The 13,489-nt window shown below is 48.3% G+C and overlaps 4 protein-coding genes across 4 annotated transcripts; 2 read left to right on the top strand and 2 right to left on the bottom strand.

Annotated features, from left to right (window-relative positions):
* Positions 1-518: 518 nt before the first annotated feature.
* F5Y00DRAFT_164994 (nucleoporin Nup120/160-domain-containing protein) lies at positions 519-4,497 on the bottom strand. Its single transcript, XM_048004766.1, has 3 exons — positions 3,592-4,497; positions 1,511-3,538; positions 519-1,460 (listed from the first exon to the last, which is right to left on the bottom strand). Exons 1-3 carry the CDS (start codon positions 4,208-4,210, stop codon positions 619-621), a joined length of 3,489 nt encoding a protein of 1,162 aa, XP_047861513.1. The 5' UTR covers positions 4,211-4,497; the 3' UTR covers positions 519-618.
* An 8-nt stretch (positions 4,498-4,505) lies between these two features.
* F5Y00DRAFT_245907 (DNA repair protein rhp51) lies at positions 4,506-6,105 on the top strand. The gene is made up of 3 exons (XM_048009055.1): positions 4,506-4,725; positions 4,794-4,941; positions 5,004-6,105. The coding sequence occupies exons 1-3, from the start codon at positions 4,645-4,647 to the stop codon at positions 5,813-5,815; spliced, it is 1,041 nt and encodes a 346-aa protein (XP_047861512.1). The 5' UTR covers positions 4,506-4,644; the 3' UTR covers positions 5,816-6,105.
* Positions 6,106-7,078: 973 nt separating this feature from the next.
* On the bottom strand, positions 7,079-8,284 carry F5Y00DRAFT_265388 (uncharacterized protein; the record flags this gene model as incomplete). Its single annotated transcript, XM_048011781.1, has 2 exons — positions 7,079-8,179; positions 8,237-8,284. 2 exons carry the CDS (start codon positions 8,282-8,284, stop codon positions 7,079-7,081), a joined length of 1,149 nt encoding a protein of 382 aa, XP_047861511.1.
* A 2,839-nt stretch (positions 8,285-11,123) lies between these two features.
* Positions 11,124-13,157, top strand: F5Y00DRAFT_245897 (Formyltetrahydrofolate deformylase). Its single transcript, XM_048009054.1, has one exon. The coding sequence runs from the start codon at positions 11,620-11,622 to the stop codon at positions 12,472-12,474; it is 855 nt and encodes a 284-aa protein (XP_047861510.1). The 5' UTR covers positions 11,124-11,619; the 3' UTR covers positions 12,475-13,157.
* Positions 13,158-13,489: the final 332 nt, after the last annotated feature.

Below are 13,489 nucleotides of genomic sequence, written 5' to 3'. Positions count from 1 at the left end.
CTCATCGACGAGGACGCGCGGCGCTACTTCAAGCAGTCGGAAATAATCCTATACCGACAAGCCCCCGGCGACGCCGTCGAGTCCCAAGGCGTCGTCTCCGTGCCCGAGTCCACGCGCCCCCCCATGCCTTTACCCGCCCAAGCGTAGCATAAAAACGGGGGGAGTCTTGTAATATTGTTGTTTTTTACTGCGTATCATCATCATTATTACGGTTATTTACAAGTTACTTGCCATGTCGTTGTCACGTTAGAAACTAATTCTCTGTACATTCTTATTACTACTACTACTACTGCTACTACTACTAACTCACCCCCCGCGAGGTCGAGCATTGACGGCACGGCGTTTAAGTGGTCTTTGGTCTTTGATAGTTGGCATCGTGCGATTGAGTCAGAAAGAGCCAAGGCGTTAATGTTGCTCATGAGGATTTTAATAGTTCAATCAATCAAATCAGTCAATTCATCCGTCAATCCATTACAATTCGCGTTTTACCTATTCCTGTCGCGAAGTTCTGTTGGGGGGGACGTGGGACCTGAGGTCTATATCTGAAAGCTCAGGAGGTATCATCTCGTAAAAACATCTTATGTTGTACATTTGCGCTCATTCCTTATTATCCTCATATCACAGGATCTCCATCTCGTCGTCCGCCGTGAACCCGAATTGATCGTTGTGGATAGCGGCAATACGGTCGAGCTCGTCCTGGTATTCCTTGCGGATGTCGGCTAACGTTACCACCTTGCGCTTAGAGAGGCTATCTCGTTCGCCGAGCTTAATCGGGCGCGGTGGCCCCTCAGTCGTGATCCATGCCTGCTTTGGATCCACGCAGCTTAGGACGTTGATCAGCATTAGATACTGCCTCGTCACTGCCGTATCTAGAATATCTTCACCCGTAACTTGATCGCCTTCCCCGAGCTGCCTAAGCTTCTGGATGCGATCAAGTAGGATTGCAGCAGCACCGCGGTAGTCGTTTCGCTTGATGCGCCAAGCATAGAGGATCTGGTGATATGGTACGCCGGTGATGACGTCTACCGTGTCTCGGCAGTGTTGCGCAAGTATGTCGTCGACGGCACTTTGTAGGCCCGGGAATGTAAGGTTGACTAGCTCTGAGTTGTGGAGGTTATCACACATCCTCTGGATAAGCGCCTGTAAGCATGAGTGCTGTAAAGCATGATCCTTTATCGCTACGATTGTTGAGTGTGCCAACTCAAATTGCGAAGTGGATAAAGCACCGCTAAAGAGCCGCAATTGTATCTCTGTTCGGACCTTGCCAGCATCTTCGGTGTTTGCGTTTACGAACTGAAGAGCGAGACGAGCAAAATCGATAACGAATGAATAAGCCTTCTGGTGTTCATAGAGAGCTACTATGTGAGCATAATATCGTGGTAATCCTGCAAACAGTAGGTTCCATTCCGTCTCGTCAAGGAGACCACTGCTGTGCCTTTCAGGGTTTGCCTGAGGTAGACCTATATAAACCATTAGTTAAGCTTCTTAAGTCCTATCGATGACTACTTACTCATGCCATACGCTGCTCTCTTAAAGTATGTGGCTGCAGTCGTAAAGTCTTTCAAGGCAAGATGTACACGCCCTTGCACATAAGTTGAGAAGGGGTCTTGCTCGCAGAATGGACTTAACTCGATAGCAAGATCCGCCCTATCTCTAATAAGCAGACCACACTGGATATATTGAGGCTGTAACTCCACGTTACTAGCGGGAGCACAGAGGTCTGCGGCGATGCGCGTGATTATCGAGGGTACTCCTCCTGAGGGTAATGATCCCGGTGCGGGTACTCCGAGAAGATGCCCTACGTTGCCCTCGAGCGCGGTGAGAGTTCTATATTCTTCAGCCTGTCGCTTCGGGGCTACGGGGGAAGTGTCAGAGATGGAGTTCGATCTGTCTGCTCTCGCGAGTGATGTTGTCAGCTGGGTATTGACGAGCCATCGAAGGAGTTCGAGTCGTTTAAGTATAATGAGCAAGTTTCTGTATATTACACCAACTTCAACGTGGTTGTGGAGAGCATCTTCAGGACGATCGAATTCGAATTCCATGTGGACGAGGAGGATCAGTTGGCTAAAGCTGACGTTCCATTGCACCTCGACTAGGTCTTGAGTTGCTTTAACGACGACTTTTCTTCCAAACTCCGTTAGGGGAAGCTCAGTGGGATGCGGAGAATTCCAATATTCGTTACACGTCGCAAGCACTCTATCACATAGTTGCGTTGTTACTACGTTGAAGTTTGGACCAAGCGCATCAGTCACCTGGGCGGCATCTTCGTCGGAGATTTGGCGCCAGAATCCTGTCTTGTCCGAAACGAACTGGAGTCGTTCTTGGTCTGATTTGGACGACTCTTCTAGCATCTCTGGGCGGATAACAGAATGGCATATCTGCAACATGCTGTCCGAGAAACTCTCGATGAAATTGGTACCAGTGATGACAAGAGTTGGAACATCATTCGACCCTTCATACTCTGCTTGTGGGTTATGACAGATATGCTCCAGCTTGCTGCATTCTCTGATAGCAGAGATACTATCGGCGCATACTACCCACGGCATTCCTGACTCCCCATCGTAAGAAAGTGATAAGGCTTCACCTCTAGGTTTGTCTAGCTCGAGTAAAATTCTGTAGAATTTCCGCCACTGCATCTCACTCGAAGTCCTAAACTGTTCATGATCCATGTCACCTGATGATGACCTATTAAGGGATGAGGTTGAGGCGATGGCGGAGCAAATTGACTCGGCGAGGCCTATGCCATTGCGAGACGCGACGTTACTCTGTCTTCCAATCGCTCCCTCGTAAGCGCTGAGTGCAGCCTCCACAGTTGCCCTGGGGAATCTTCCGGGGAAGAATATTAGCTGTAGCCATTTTTCTGTAGGGTCTGTAGGATCAGATGGGCCAGATAGGGGTGCGGTCGGTATGGCGGTATCAGCGTACACGGATCGCCAACGGTCCTGCCAGACTGAGACGAGTTCATCTATTAAGAATGTCAACTCCTGAACTCGGTACGCCATATTATTCTTCCATAAAAGCCACATCCTGTATACTCCAGATGACGAATGTTCCGCCACACTGAAATCTGCGAGAGTCCAGACATCCGAGCCAAGAGGAGGATTAGGCACCAATTCGTAGCCAGGATAGAGATCATCCGCATCAACGGAGTTGGCATTATCGGACCTTAGCATCCAAAACTTAAACTCCCCAGGACCTACGGGAGAATATGTTACGAGCAGACGTTTGCCCTCGGTGGTGCCTACGATACGGATTAAGTTGGCCTGCGTCGCATCTATCTGCCACTTCCCCGTCTCCTGGGGATCTCTGTCGGAGTTGAGTAAGTCTACAGCTCCAAGGATCTGTCCGCTATTAAGATTCCAAATTCGTAATCGATGGTCGAGGCAGACTGTGAAGAGGAACGAGGCACTGTTAAGCCCTAGATCCGTGTGAACTGCAGCTGCCGCAGCTTTGATGTCCAGATCTCCGCGGCCTCCCAACAAACTTCGTAACCAACCCTTCGCATTATAAAATGTCTCTTTCCAGGGCGAGTGAATAGCTAGAAACAATGTTAAGTATACAACTTGCAAACAAAACGGGTATCAAACAAACCATTATGTCCCGTATTCCTATCAAAACGTATATGACCGCCATCGGAAAGAGTTGCGACTAGTTGGTCATTATCGACAGCAACAAGTCTGTATGGATGCTTGAAGTTGCGGAACGCATTGGGCTGGTAAATCTTGCAGGCGTCTCCAAGTCCTGTTTCGACAAACGAACGCTTACGGAAAGAGTCCGGCCTCAAGAAGAGAGTATATAGCTGACCGGCAGTATCGAGGACGAAGATACTAAGCGCATCGTGGTCTGGAGGATCGCAAAGGGCAACGCAGCTAGGTATAATAGGGTGCTGGAAGTGGAAGTTGAGGATGAGGTTTGCGTCGGCAGCCTTCTTCGGCTTATAGAGATCGACGGTTCGTATGCTCAAAACGGTATCGCCTTCAAGGACTCGCCAAAGAAATCCCTTGGGAGAGCTATGGTGTTTTCGGTAGTATATGGCAGAGGTGGTAGCTCGAGAAGCATCGTTCTTAGCGATTGCTTTGGCTGATCTGCTGGCACGCTGGCTCCGTCCCTGGGAACTCGTGGTAGGGAGCTCGACATCAACAATGTACGAGCTTGATGATGGCTCCAAGTTCAGGCGCGTTTCCTTGTAGGAATACACAGCGGCCGCCATGCTGAATGCGACGCCCTCGGGAGGAAAATTGATGTCGTCAAGATAAGAATGTTTGTGAATGACGCGCGCAACGGGGAATTCAGAGCTTCAAAACAACTTGGAAGAAGTTACTGGCCGAACCGAGCTTATCGATAAGTTGGTGGTTGCTGAGAGCTACGAAAAGTAAAAGTACTTCGTACCCAAGGTAACAGCCTTAAGTTCCTGTGGGGGCCGCCTGCCTGCAGTAAATAGTGGGTACATACCAACTAAAACCAACTAAATCCGAGTTAAATTGACAAATTACTCACGTGCTTCCGCGATTTCAATTTGTTTTCTCGCCACATTTCGCGTTTGACGCGTTTATAAAGTCTCAGACCAAGTCTATACGCATTTATTCTCTCTTACCCTTGTCTTTAAGCTCTATTCGGACAGGTTAAACGCTATAATTCGAAAATATGGCAGAGGAATACGAGGAGGCAGCGGAGGAGAGCGGCGTGACTGGCCCTGGAGCCCCAACGCCTATCTTTGCTTTGGAGGTGAGATGCGGCCCGTTCCAAGAGACGCAGTATTCGATTTGTACTTATATTGACTGACATTACAATAGGGCCTGTCGGGTCTGACAAAACGTGACTGTCAGCTTTTGGCTGATGGCGGCTATCAAACTGTCGAAGCAGTCGCTTACACACCAAGACGTACCTTAGAGCTGGTTAAAGGTATATCAGAACAAAAGGCACAGAAGGTCCTCGCAGAAGGTAAGTTTTCTATATAGGTACTCAGCCGATTACGTCTCAAAAACTCATCTAACACTAATTAGCATCCAAACTGGTTCCCATGGGCTTTACAACCGCTACAGAGATGCATCAGCGGAGAAGCGAGCTGATTTCCATCACTACGGGATCGAAGAACTTAGACACTCTACTGGCCGGTGGTGTCGAAACCGGCTCTGTGACAGAACTCTTCGGCGAGTTTCGTACCGGAAAAAGTCAGATCTGCCATACACTCGCAGTCACGTGTCAACTACCCTTCGACATGGGCGGCGGCGAAGGCAAATGTCTATACATCGACACGGAAGGCACGTTTAGACCAGTACGACTCCTCGCCGTAGCCAACCGCTACGGTCTATCCGGCGAGGAAGTCCTCGACAACGTCGCCTACGCGCGGGCCTACAACTCGGATCACCAGCTGCAACTGTTAAACCAAGCCGCCACCATGATGTGCGAGACCCGGTTTTCCCTGCTCATCGTCGACAGCGCCACCTCTCTCTACCGAACAGACTTCCTCGGCCGAGGAGAGCTCTCCTCCCGACAAACCCACTTAGCCAAGTTCATGCGCACGCTACAAAGACTAGCGGACGAATTCGGCATCGCCGTAGTCATCACCAACCAGGTCGTAGCGCAAGTCGACGGCGGCCCATCCGCAATGTTCAACCCCGACCCCAAGAAGCCGATCGGCGGCAACATCATCGCGCACGCCAGCACCACGCGAGTCAGTCTGAAGAAGGGCCGCGCTGAGACCCGTATCGCCAAGATCTACGACAGCCCCTGCTTGCCCGAAAGCGATTGTCTGTTCGCGATCAAGGAGGACGGTATTGGGGACCCGGCGCCTAAGGATATGGATAAGGAATAATGTTGTGTTAGTAGGTAGGCCGCCGTGGTGTTAATAGGATGGGCGGTTCTTAGTGTAGGCGCCGTTTAGGGGGCAACGAAGGAATGACTACGGGATATGACTGACTGGGCTTCTATATGTATAGGCGGCATGCATGGCTTTGGCGTTTCGAAAGGGGGTAAACTGACTGCATGCTTGGAGCTTATTTCTTCCTGTTTTTATGCTTTATTCCGTAGCATTCTATTTCAAGGTTGATAGTAGCCTTAGATATAACCCAGCTTTTACTCTACATTAATGTGATACACACCCAATCAATCAAAGCTGCGAAAGTAAGACGATGTATCCTCCGTTATGACTAGGTATGACTAACTCTGGCCTAGCACTAAGCAGCCTCGACCCGCCAACCAGGAATGCCATGGTAGATCTAGCAGGGGTGGCGATCCAGCTCGTGATTAGCGCGGCGATGAGCTGACGGCGGACGCCCATCTGACCAAAACGCCAGGTTACCTTTACATTAGGTAGGCTATGTCTTTAGGTATGTATATATATATATATACTAATTGAGAACCTAGAGTGGTGTCCTATTCCCTCTCACGCTTTTCAATTTTTATTTCGAGTAGGTGTTGTCCAAGTCCCGGTCGACGGCCTTCGATCGACGGAATGCGGATCGCCTAGTGTATGAAAAGTGGACGACACCCCCTTTCCAGATGAAACTCACTTACCTACTCACTCATGCCTACTCCTATATATCTCAATGCCCTCATGTTCTTCACTCTTTTATTATAAACCGGTTATAAGAGCGAACGGTTCATTCAAGTGGAGGACATCAAATTTCTCTATATTGGACATACAAAGTTTCGTTTCACCGTCATACATGTAACCAAGCGCTTTGCATTAATCATACGTAAGATACAAGTAGGTAACTATCATAACGCTAGCGCAGTAACGTATATCCTCCTCTTTTCCAACGTTGGGTATACAAAAAAGGTTTCGGTTTCAAAGGTCAATTACATACTCCCCCAGATTATTTTCTTGTCCCGTCCTACTCTTCCCCTCCCTGTATAAACGAACGCCGATTTGAATGCCGGTATCCCACCCCGTCTTGCCTCGATGCAACTACCCTAGGTTCGCTTGAGCAAAAATCTATCTACATTCTTTTCGCGTGTAACGTGTTATCGACGCCCGAGAAACAATGTTCGAGGAACAACGCTTGTGTGTGCAGTGTCAACATCAGCAACATCATGGTCTCCTTTCTATTCTACGCCCTTTATGTACACTGATTTATCACGTTGGCGACGACGTCTCCCTTGACGACCGATCACGGGTCTTCTTCTGAAGCTTATTATTACTATGCCTCTTAGATTGGCTCTCGTCTGTATCGGTTTGGCCGTCGGGTCGGCTAAAGGTCCCGGCTGGTAACACCTCAAACCCCGCGTTTACTCTTCTGGTTGATGTGTTCGCGTGCGACTCGCCAGAGTAGGACCGATGAGGTGTCGGTCTATTTGAAGCTAGCGGGGGACGGGAAACTGACTGCGCCTCGGAAGACGAAGGCGTTTCGAAGGGATTCCTCCTCTGCTCAGGAGACGTGAAGTATTCCACGGTAGCTGCCGAAGGTTCAGGGTCTTCGAAGGAAATTAAGGTCCGGGGTGTAGGCAACGCGGAGTGTCGGAGGCGAGAGACATAACGTGCCTGTGCATGGCGGATACCTTCTTCCGAAGAAGTCGAGCCACGGTCTACAACTGTCCTTTGCAGGGAAGACAGCGACGACGATTCCGTGCTAGAGAACGAGTGCTTTGGGACGTAAGTTTCGACTAGTTGGTGGCTAGCCGTGTTACATTCATATCGGTTTAATCCATCCACGTCCAAGGTCTCGGTAATATCCGTTCGACGGTGCGATGGACCCTTTGGTCGGTAAGTTGGCTGCGCACCGGGAGGGAATGCTCTGGTATGGCTATGTTCGGCCGCGGTTGGGACGCGCCGATCAGACAAGCTAACGGCAGGACTCGGTAGCGGACTTTGTTCGGGGGTAGGCTCAACTTCGATGACTGTCGTCGCCGTATGCACAGCAAGTTCCCTCTCCTTTCCTTTCAACCTAGTTTCGGGTTCGAGAGTTGACGAAGAAGCGAATGACGGGCTGGTTGGAGTAAAGAGTGGAGTATTAGGCCGTGAGATCCAGATACCGTCAACTTCGATACCGCTTTGGATTGCGCGCACGCCGAACGGAATATCCACCTTCTTGCCTATCGGAAGACCGCTCCTCTGCATCTCCTGTTGCCTAGCCTTCTTTTCTAGGTCAAGTATTGTATGCTTCTTGATAAATCTATTCAACCACCACAACTTAATTAATCCAGCAAAGAATACTAAGACGATCGCACCGGCGAGGATCTTTTAATTTGGTATGAGCGAGATAGACGGATAGGGGTTACGGAGTAAGCAACTTACGAAGGTCATCTGCTGCCATAATTGCCAGTTGACGAAAAACTTGATCATTTTGAGATGCTTAGGATAGATGATGCCCAAGTCAAATTATCCAAAGCAAGAAAAAAAACGAATGATGGATGATGTGATCCAATTACGCCGACGAGGGGCAGAGGAGAGAAACGAATGATGAAATGCTGGGATGAAGAAAAAAACCGAAAGGAAGAGAAGTAGTAGGAGGAACGAGCGCTGGTGAAGCGCCGAAAGAATGTTTAGTTCGACCAGAAGTACATCTACATGCACATCCAAACCCAGGCGACTTTTTTTTATAGGCGGAGGGGAGGTACGGCTCGGACCCCTTTAATGCGTTTTGAATAAGGAGGGAAGTCGTGGCCCGTCGAGGTCAAGGTGCTTTACCGACAAACTAACTTTGTTATTTTTAAAGTCCGGTAGGTACGAACTTTGTCTTTTCAATATTCTCGATCTTACTTCGCGATATCCGAAGATTAGTAACCAAAAAGGATTGTTACAAAATCAGTTGATCATAAGGTTCGCTAAGGTTCGCGCGGAAATGACCGTTAAAACCGGTTCTCTGAGTTGTGCACCCGCAACAGAATACGAGGAGACTTTTTCGATGTTGTGTACCGTCGATAATATGATACTCCGGGACGAATGAGAGCCTCCTATAAATGGACGCAGCTGAAGATGGCAGGGCGGAAGAGCTGAACGTCAACGGAAGTGCCCACCTGATGTCGATCACCCTTTGCACTTTGCACTTTGCAACGTTTCCTAAGCTGGTGCAGGAGAAAGGGTCGATGATGGAGGTAACCTTACGACGAGGACCAGCCGATATATCTCGTGAACGGGCCTGTGTAAAAAGCCTTATATTGTCTTCCTTCTTCTTCACACTCGAAGCCGAATTGATGTGGGGGGTTGCGAATAGACTTCCCGAACTTACGAACGTGAGGCTAACTATAGGACCGAGAACTAGTATATTAATTGGAGGTCCCTATCCAGTAGTGTTCCAACCAGAGGTGGTGGTTGAATATAGCCGGTACAGAATAACGCGCGTTCCTATACCAGGGGACAGAATCGAAGGATCCAGAGCACGCAGCGCAAAAGGCAAAAGGCAAAAGGGAAAGGGCAAACTAAAAACGAATATACGATGATTTATGCCTAACGGACGGTAGAAAGGATCGATAATGATAATTTTGATTTTTCTTACTTTCCAGGTGGTCAAACGGAGGGCGCTTCTACGGATATAAAACTTTATGGTTACTCCGCAGGTCAGATACGGCACTACGGATACCAGCAGCATAATTCATCGATATTTGACAGAAGGCCCAGGTACCCGCTAACACTTGCATATAAACATAGCTATTTGCTATCTTTGGAACAAGACCAGAGCTATGCTTTGACAAAAGTACCCAACGGCAGACTATTGGGGCGTTTGTCTTACCAAACCGTAAACGTGATGGCATATGGTTGCAATACGCCTCTAACGCATGCGCTAGTGGCTTGCGGAGGGTATCATGGATAGGTTCTTATTCAACACGTTCAATACAGTCCGATTCCAGGCATATATCCATTTTTACGACGTTCTGTGCAACGGGATGGGCCGGTAGAAGTCAGTTGAGCTTTTGCGCGCCTATCTGAAAGCACGGTGCAGGTCGATTGATCACGTCACGGTGCCAGCGTATCACCAACAGCTGCAGGTCGCCGGTGAGTAACCTACCGTATACGCTCCCGAGCTAAGGGAAAGACGTTAGGATTCAGGTATGGATTTTAATTAACCGGAAGCGAAGTTCTAGCACGGCCCACGACCCAGGACAAGGTCGAAAGGATCGATAGATAAATAAAGCATACGTACCCCTTGCGTAAGTTTCTGGCAACCATCAATTTCCATAATGAGACCATATTGGTTTTGGGTATTTATTGTAAGCATTGTTTTTTCCTCCCTCTCGCTCCCTAACTTCTAACTTAAGTCAGCCTTGATTCAATTATCCCTTGCCGACGAATCGGTATCGGGGGGTAAGAATACGAAGTCTACGGGCATTAGCGGCGACTTGGCGATGTTGGTTGTGTTGTGCTGGCAGAACCCCCCAAGCTACATAGTAAGAGCGCATATGTAAGTTCTAATAGATTCTGATCTAGCTGTCTAGCATCATCCATCATCGCAGATGCGCATCGGACAACCCGATCGGGCGGACCTGACGTTTTGGTGATGGAAACCCTTTTTTTTTTCTTTGTCGGATGGCTTATGTATAAGCCGGGATATGCCACGCCCAGCACGCCCTACCACACCGATCCCGCCTATAAAAAGTTAAGTCCAAGTCATAAGGTTAAAAATATCGTAGTACAAGGTCGAGGGGTCGAATGGGCGAGAATTTATTAGCCAATAAGATGTAGTTGACGTGATTGTTCAGAAATCAATATATCGTGGTATTATGTACGTTCCCGCATCCGGCAAAATGATAGTAGCTTTGGGTAGCTGAAATACGGCTCGCCTTTCCGGGATGGGGTAACATGGCAATTATTCTACTCTGCCTACCTATCTAAGTGCTATATAATAAGCGCGGAAGATTTTCGTGCCGCAAAACTGCGAGATCGATTCTGGGAACCTGATCTCTTATATTCTAATGAAGGATTCAAGGATCAAGTGCCGCATCTAAGAACTAGACCCTGGCGCAAGATGCTAGCCGCCGGTAACACATGTAAGCAGATGATTATCTAACTACGTTGGTATTGTACATGGGTATGGTATGTAGTTAGTTACCTAGGTATTCATTCTGAGACTGAGGCTCAAATAGTTAAGCCTTCATTCAATATCGAAGCCACGCACACCAAGCCTATTAATGTCTTAGGTGCTGATAGATCTATATAATCTCTATAGATCCTGTTGACTCGGCACGTTGAGACTGATTATTTCGAGACCAATAAGCGATCACTGTCTTTTCTCTATTATCTCACGCAGTATATGTGCCCGCATTTCATTTCCTTTCTATTGTACAATGCTTAGCTGACATCAGAGCCGCCGAATATTGTCGAATACTATATAAGACAAGAAGATCATCTCGCTTACCTACATTACAAGACTATATCAGCGAATCATAAACTAAGCAAGACTATAACATGACCCTAAGGATTTTATCCAAGATGACCAAGACGGCGCGCGACTTAATAATATACGTAAGATAGACCGTAATTCAATGTGGCCTCTTTTTATCGCATATTTAGGATATTTAGTCTAGTTAGATGCAAAAACGCTATGCATTTATACCGAGCCCGATCTCCAGCCGAGACTACTAAAGCGTCACTACGTCCGGTGTGTGGGAGAATTAGTCATGCCATTGGCAACATACTAAAAATTTGATGTGAAATCTGTCTTCACGGGAATCGAGAAAATAATGGCTTCAAACGATGATCATATCCTCACGCTGTCCTGCCCGGACAAGCCTGGTATCGTCCACGCCGTCACTGGGCTCTTGGCAAATCATGGTCTCAATATCCTAGACTTGCAACAATTCTCAGACCGGACGTCTCAGAAGTTTTTCATGAGGGTCCGTTTTGGTCATGCCGAGTCCACGGCTAACTTAGATGAGCCTATGGCTAAGCTCGCGGCGGAAATGGAGATGGACCAGTACGACTTACGATCGGCGAGCCAGAAGCCCAGAGTCTTGATTATGGTATCTAAGATCGGACACTGCCTGAACGACCTATTGTTCAGGGCCAAGTCAAACCAGCTAGGCATTGAGATCCCCTTAATAGTGTCCAACCACCCGGACTTCAAGCCCCTAGCCGAGAGCTACGGAATCGCATTCCACCATCTCCCGGTAACCAAGGAAACGAAGCTTGAGCAAGAACGCCAGATCCTGGACCTGATCAAGCAAGAAAACATCGACCTAGTGGTGTTAGCACGGTACATGCAGGTGCTGAGCCCGGGGTTGTGCTCGGCGATGAGCGGGAAGATCATCAACATCCACCACAGCTTCCTGCCGTCGTTCAAGGGGGCGAAGCCGTACCACCAGGCCTACGAGCGCGGCGTCAAGATCATCGGCGCCACGGCGCACTTCGTCACGGCGGACCTGGACGAGGGCCCGATCATCGAGCAGAGGGTCGCGCGCGTCGACCACAGCATGAGCCCCAAGGAATTGGTCGAGGAGGGAAGCAATGTCGAAAGCCAGGTCCTGGCTGCGGCCGTCAAGTGGTGGAGCGAGAAGCGCGTGTTTTTGAACGGGCATAAGACTGTTGTCTTCAACTAGCGATGAGTTTTACGGAATGATAAAAAATGTTGTTACCTCTGCATATATGATCTCGCATCCCGGATTTCAAACATTCCATGTATATACATACCTATGTAACCTAGTAGCGTGTGTCCGGAGTCGAGTATCGGACCAATATCGGCGTCCTCGCTTTCTTAGTGTTGGAAGTTAATGTGAAGCGTTTCGTTCCACATTTGTTAGGCGGTGGGAGTATTTGAAGTATCGAGTAATGAATTCTAGGCTCATTGATCAGGGACAAGGACAAAGAGATAAGGTTTTGGGTCAGGTCCCTGGATTCTGGTAATAATATGTGGGTTGGATGCGGGACTTAGTGTAGTTGTCGATTCATGGCGACATAGCATGTGACCCGGAGATAAGGAGGCCAACCAACTAGGTAACCTCTGTACACTCTTTCTACTATAGTTTTCTATTGTTCTTATTATCAGGGACGGCCTATCCTTAGGACTATCCCTAGGGCCTATGTAGGTGCGGCTGGCTTTGTGTTTGCTCAGCCTATTGGTACATATAACATCATCTAGCCGAGCGAACTAGATGTCTAGCGCTTATACGAAGGGTTGCTGGTGGCGAATAGAACAAGTGTTAGAGGCGGCCGAGAATGTCGGTTGATCCTATTAAAGAAAGGCTATAAGCATCGCCATCTGTAGATCTTCCCAAAGGAATCTCAATATTACTGTAACTACATAAAAATGACATAGTTACGTCAACTTAAAAACTAGTATTAAGTATGTCATTGTAGCACTTCGGGTACCTCGGCAGGCTGTTTGGTCCTTTTCGCAGCAACTAGAAAAATTAGGTGTGCATATGTAGATAACCCAAAGAATACTAAGCGGTTACTAAATCAGGACGTTGATCAATACCCCATTACTGCAAAAAGGGACTAAGAAGCGCAGAGAGCAAATGGGTGGTGCAGGTCCTGTTCGGATAGGTCAGGTACAAGTCAAAAGAAAACTGGAATTGTTGCAGGATGTTGCAGGTTGTTCTGGTGGTTGTACAT

This window comes from Daldinia vernicosa, assembly GCF_022497035.1.
Source record: "Daldinia vernicosa strain CBS 139.73 unplaced genomic scaffold F5Y00scaffold_54, whole genome shotgun sequence".
NCBI classification, from domain to species: Eukaryota; Fungi; Ascomycota; class Sordariomycetes; order Xylariales; family Hypoxylaceae; genus Daldinia; species Daldinia vernicosa.
The sequence above is the reverse complement of the archived record's forward strand: the minus strand, read 5'-3'. Positions and strand labels throughout refer to the sequence as shown.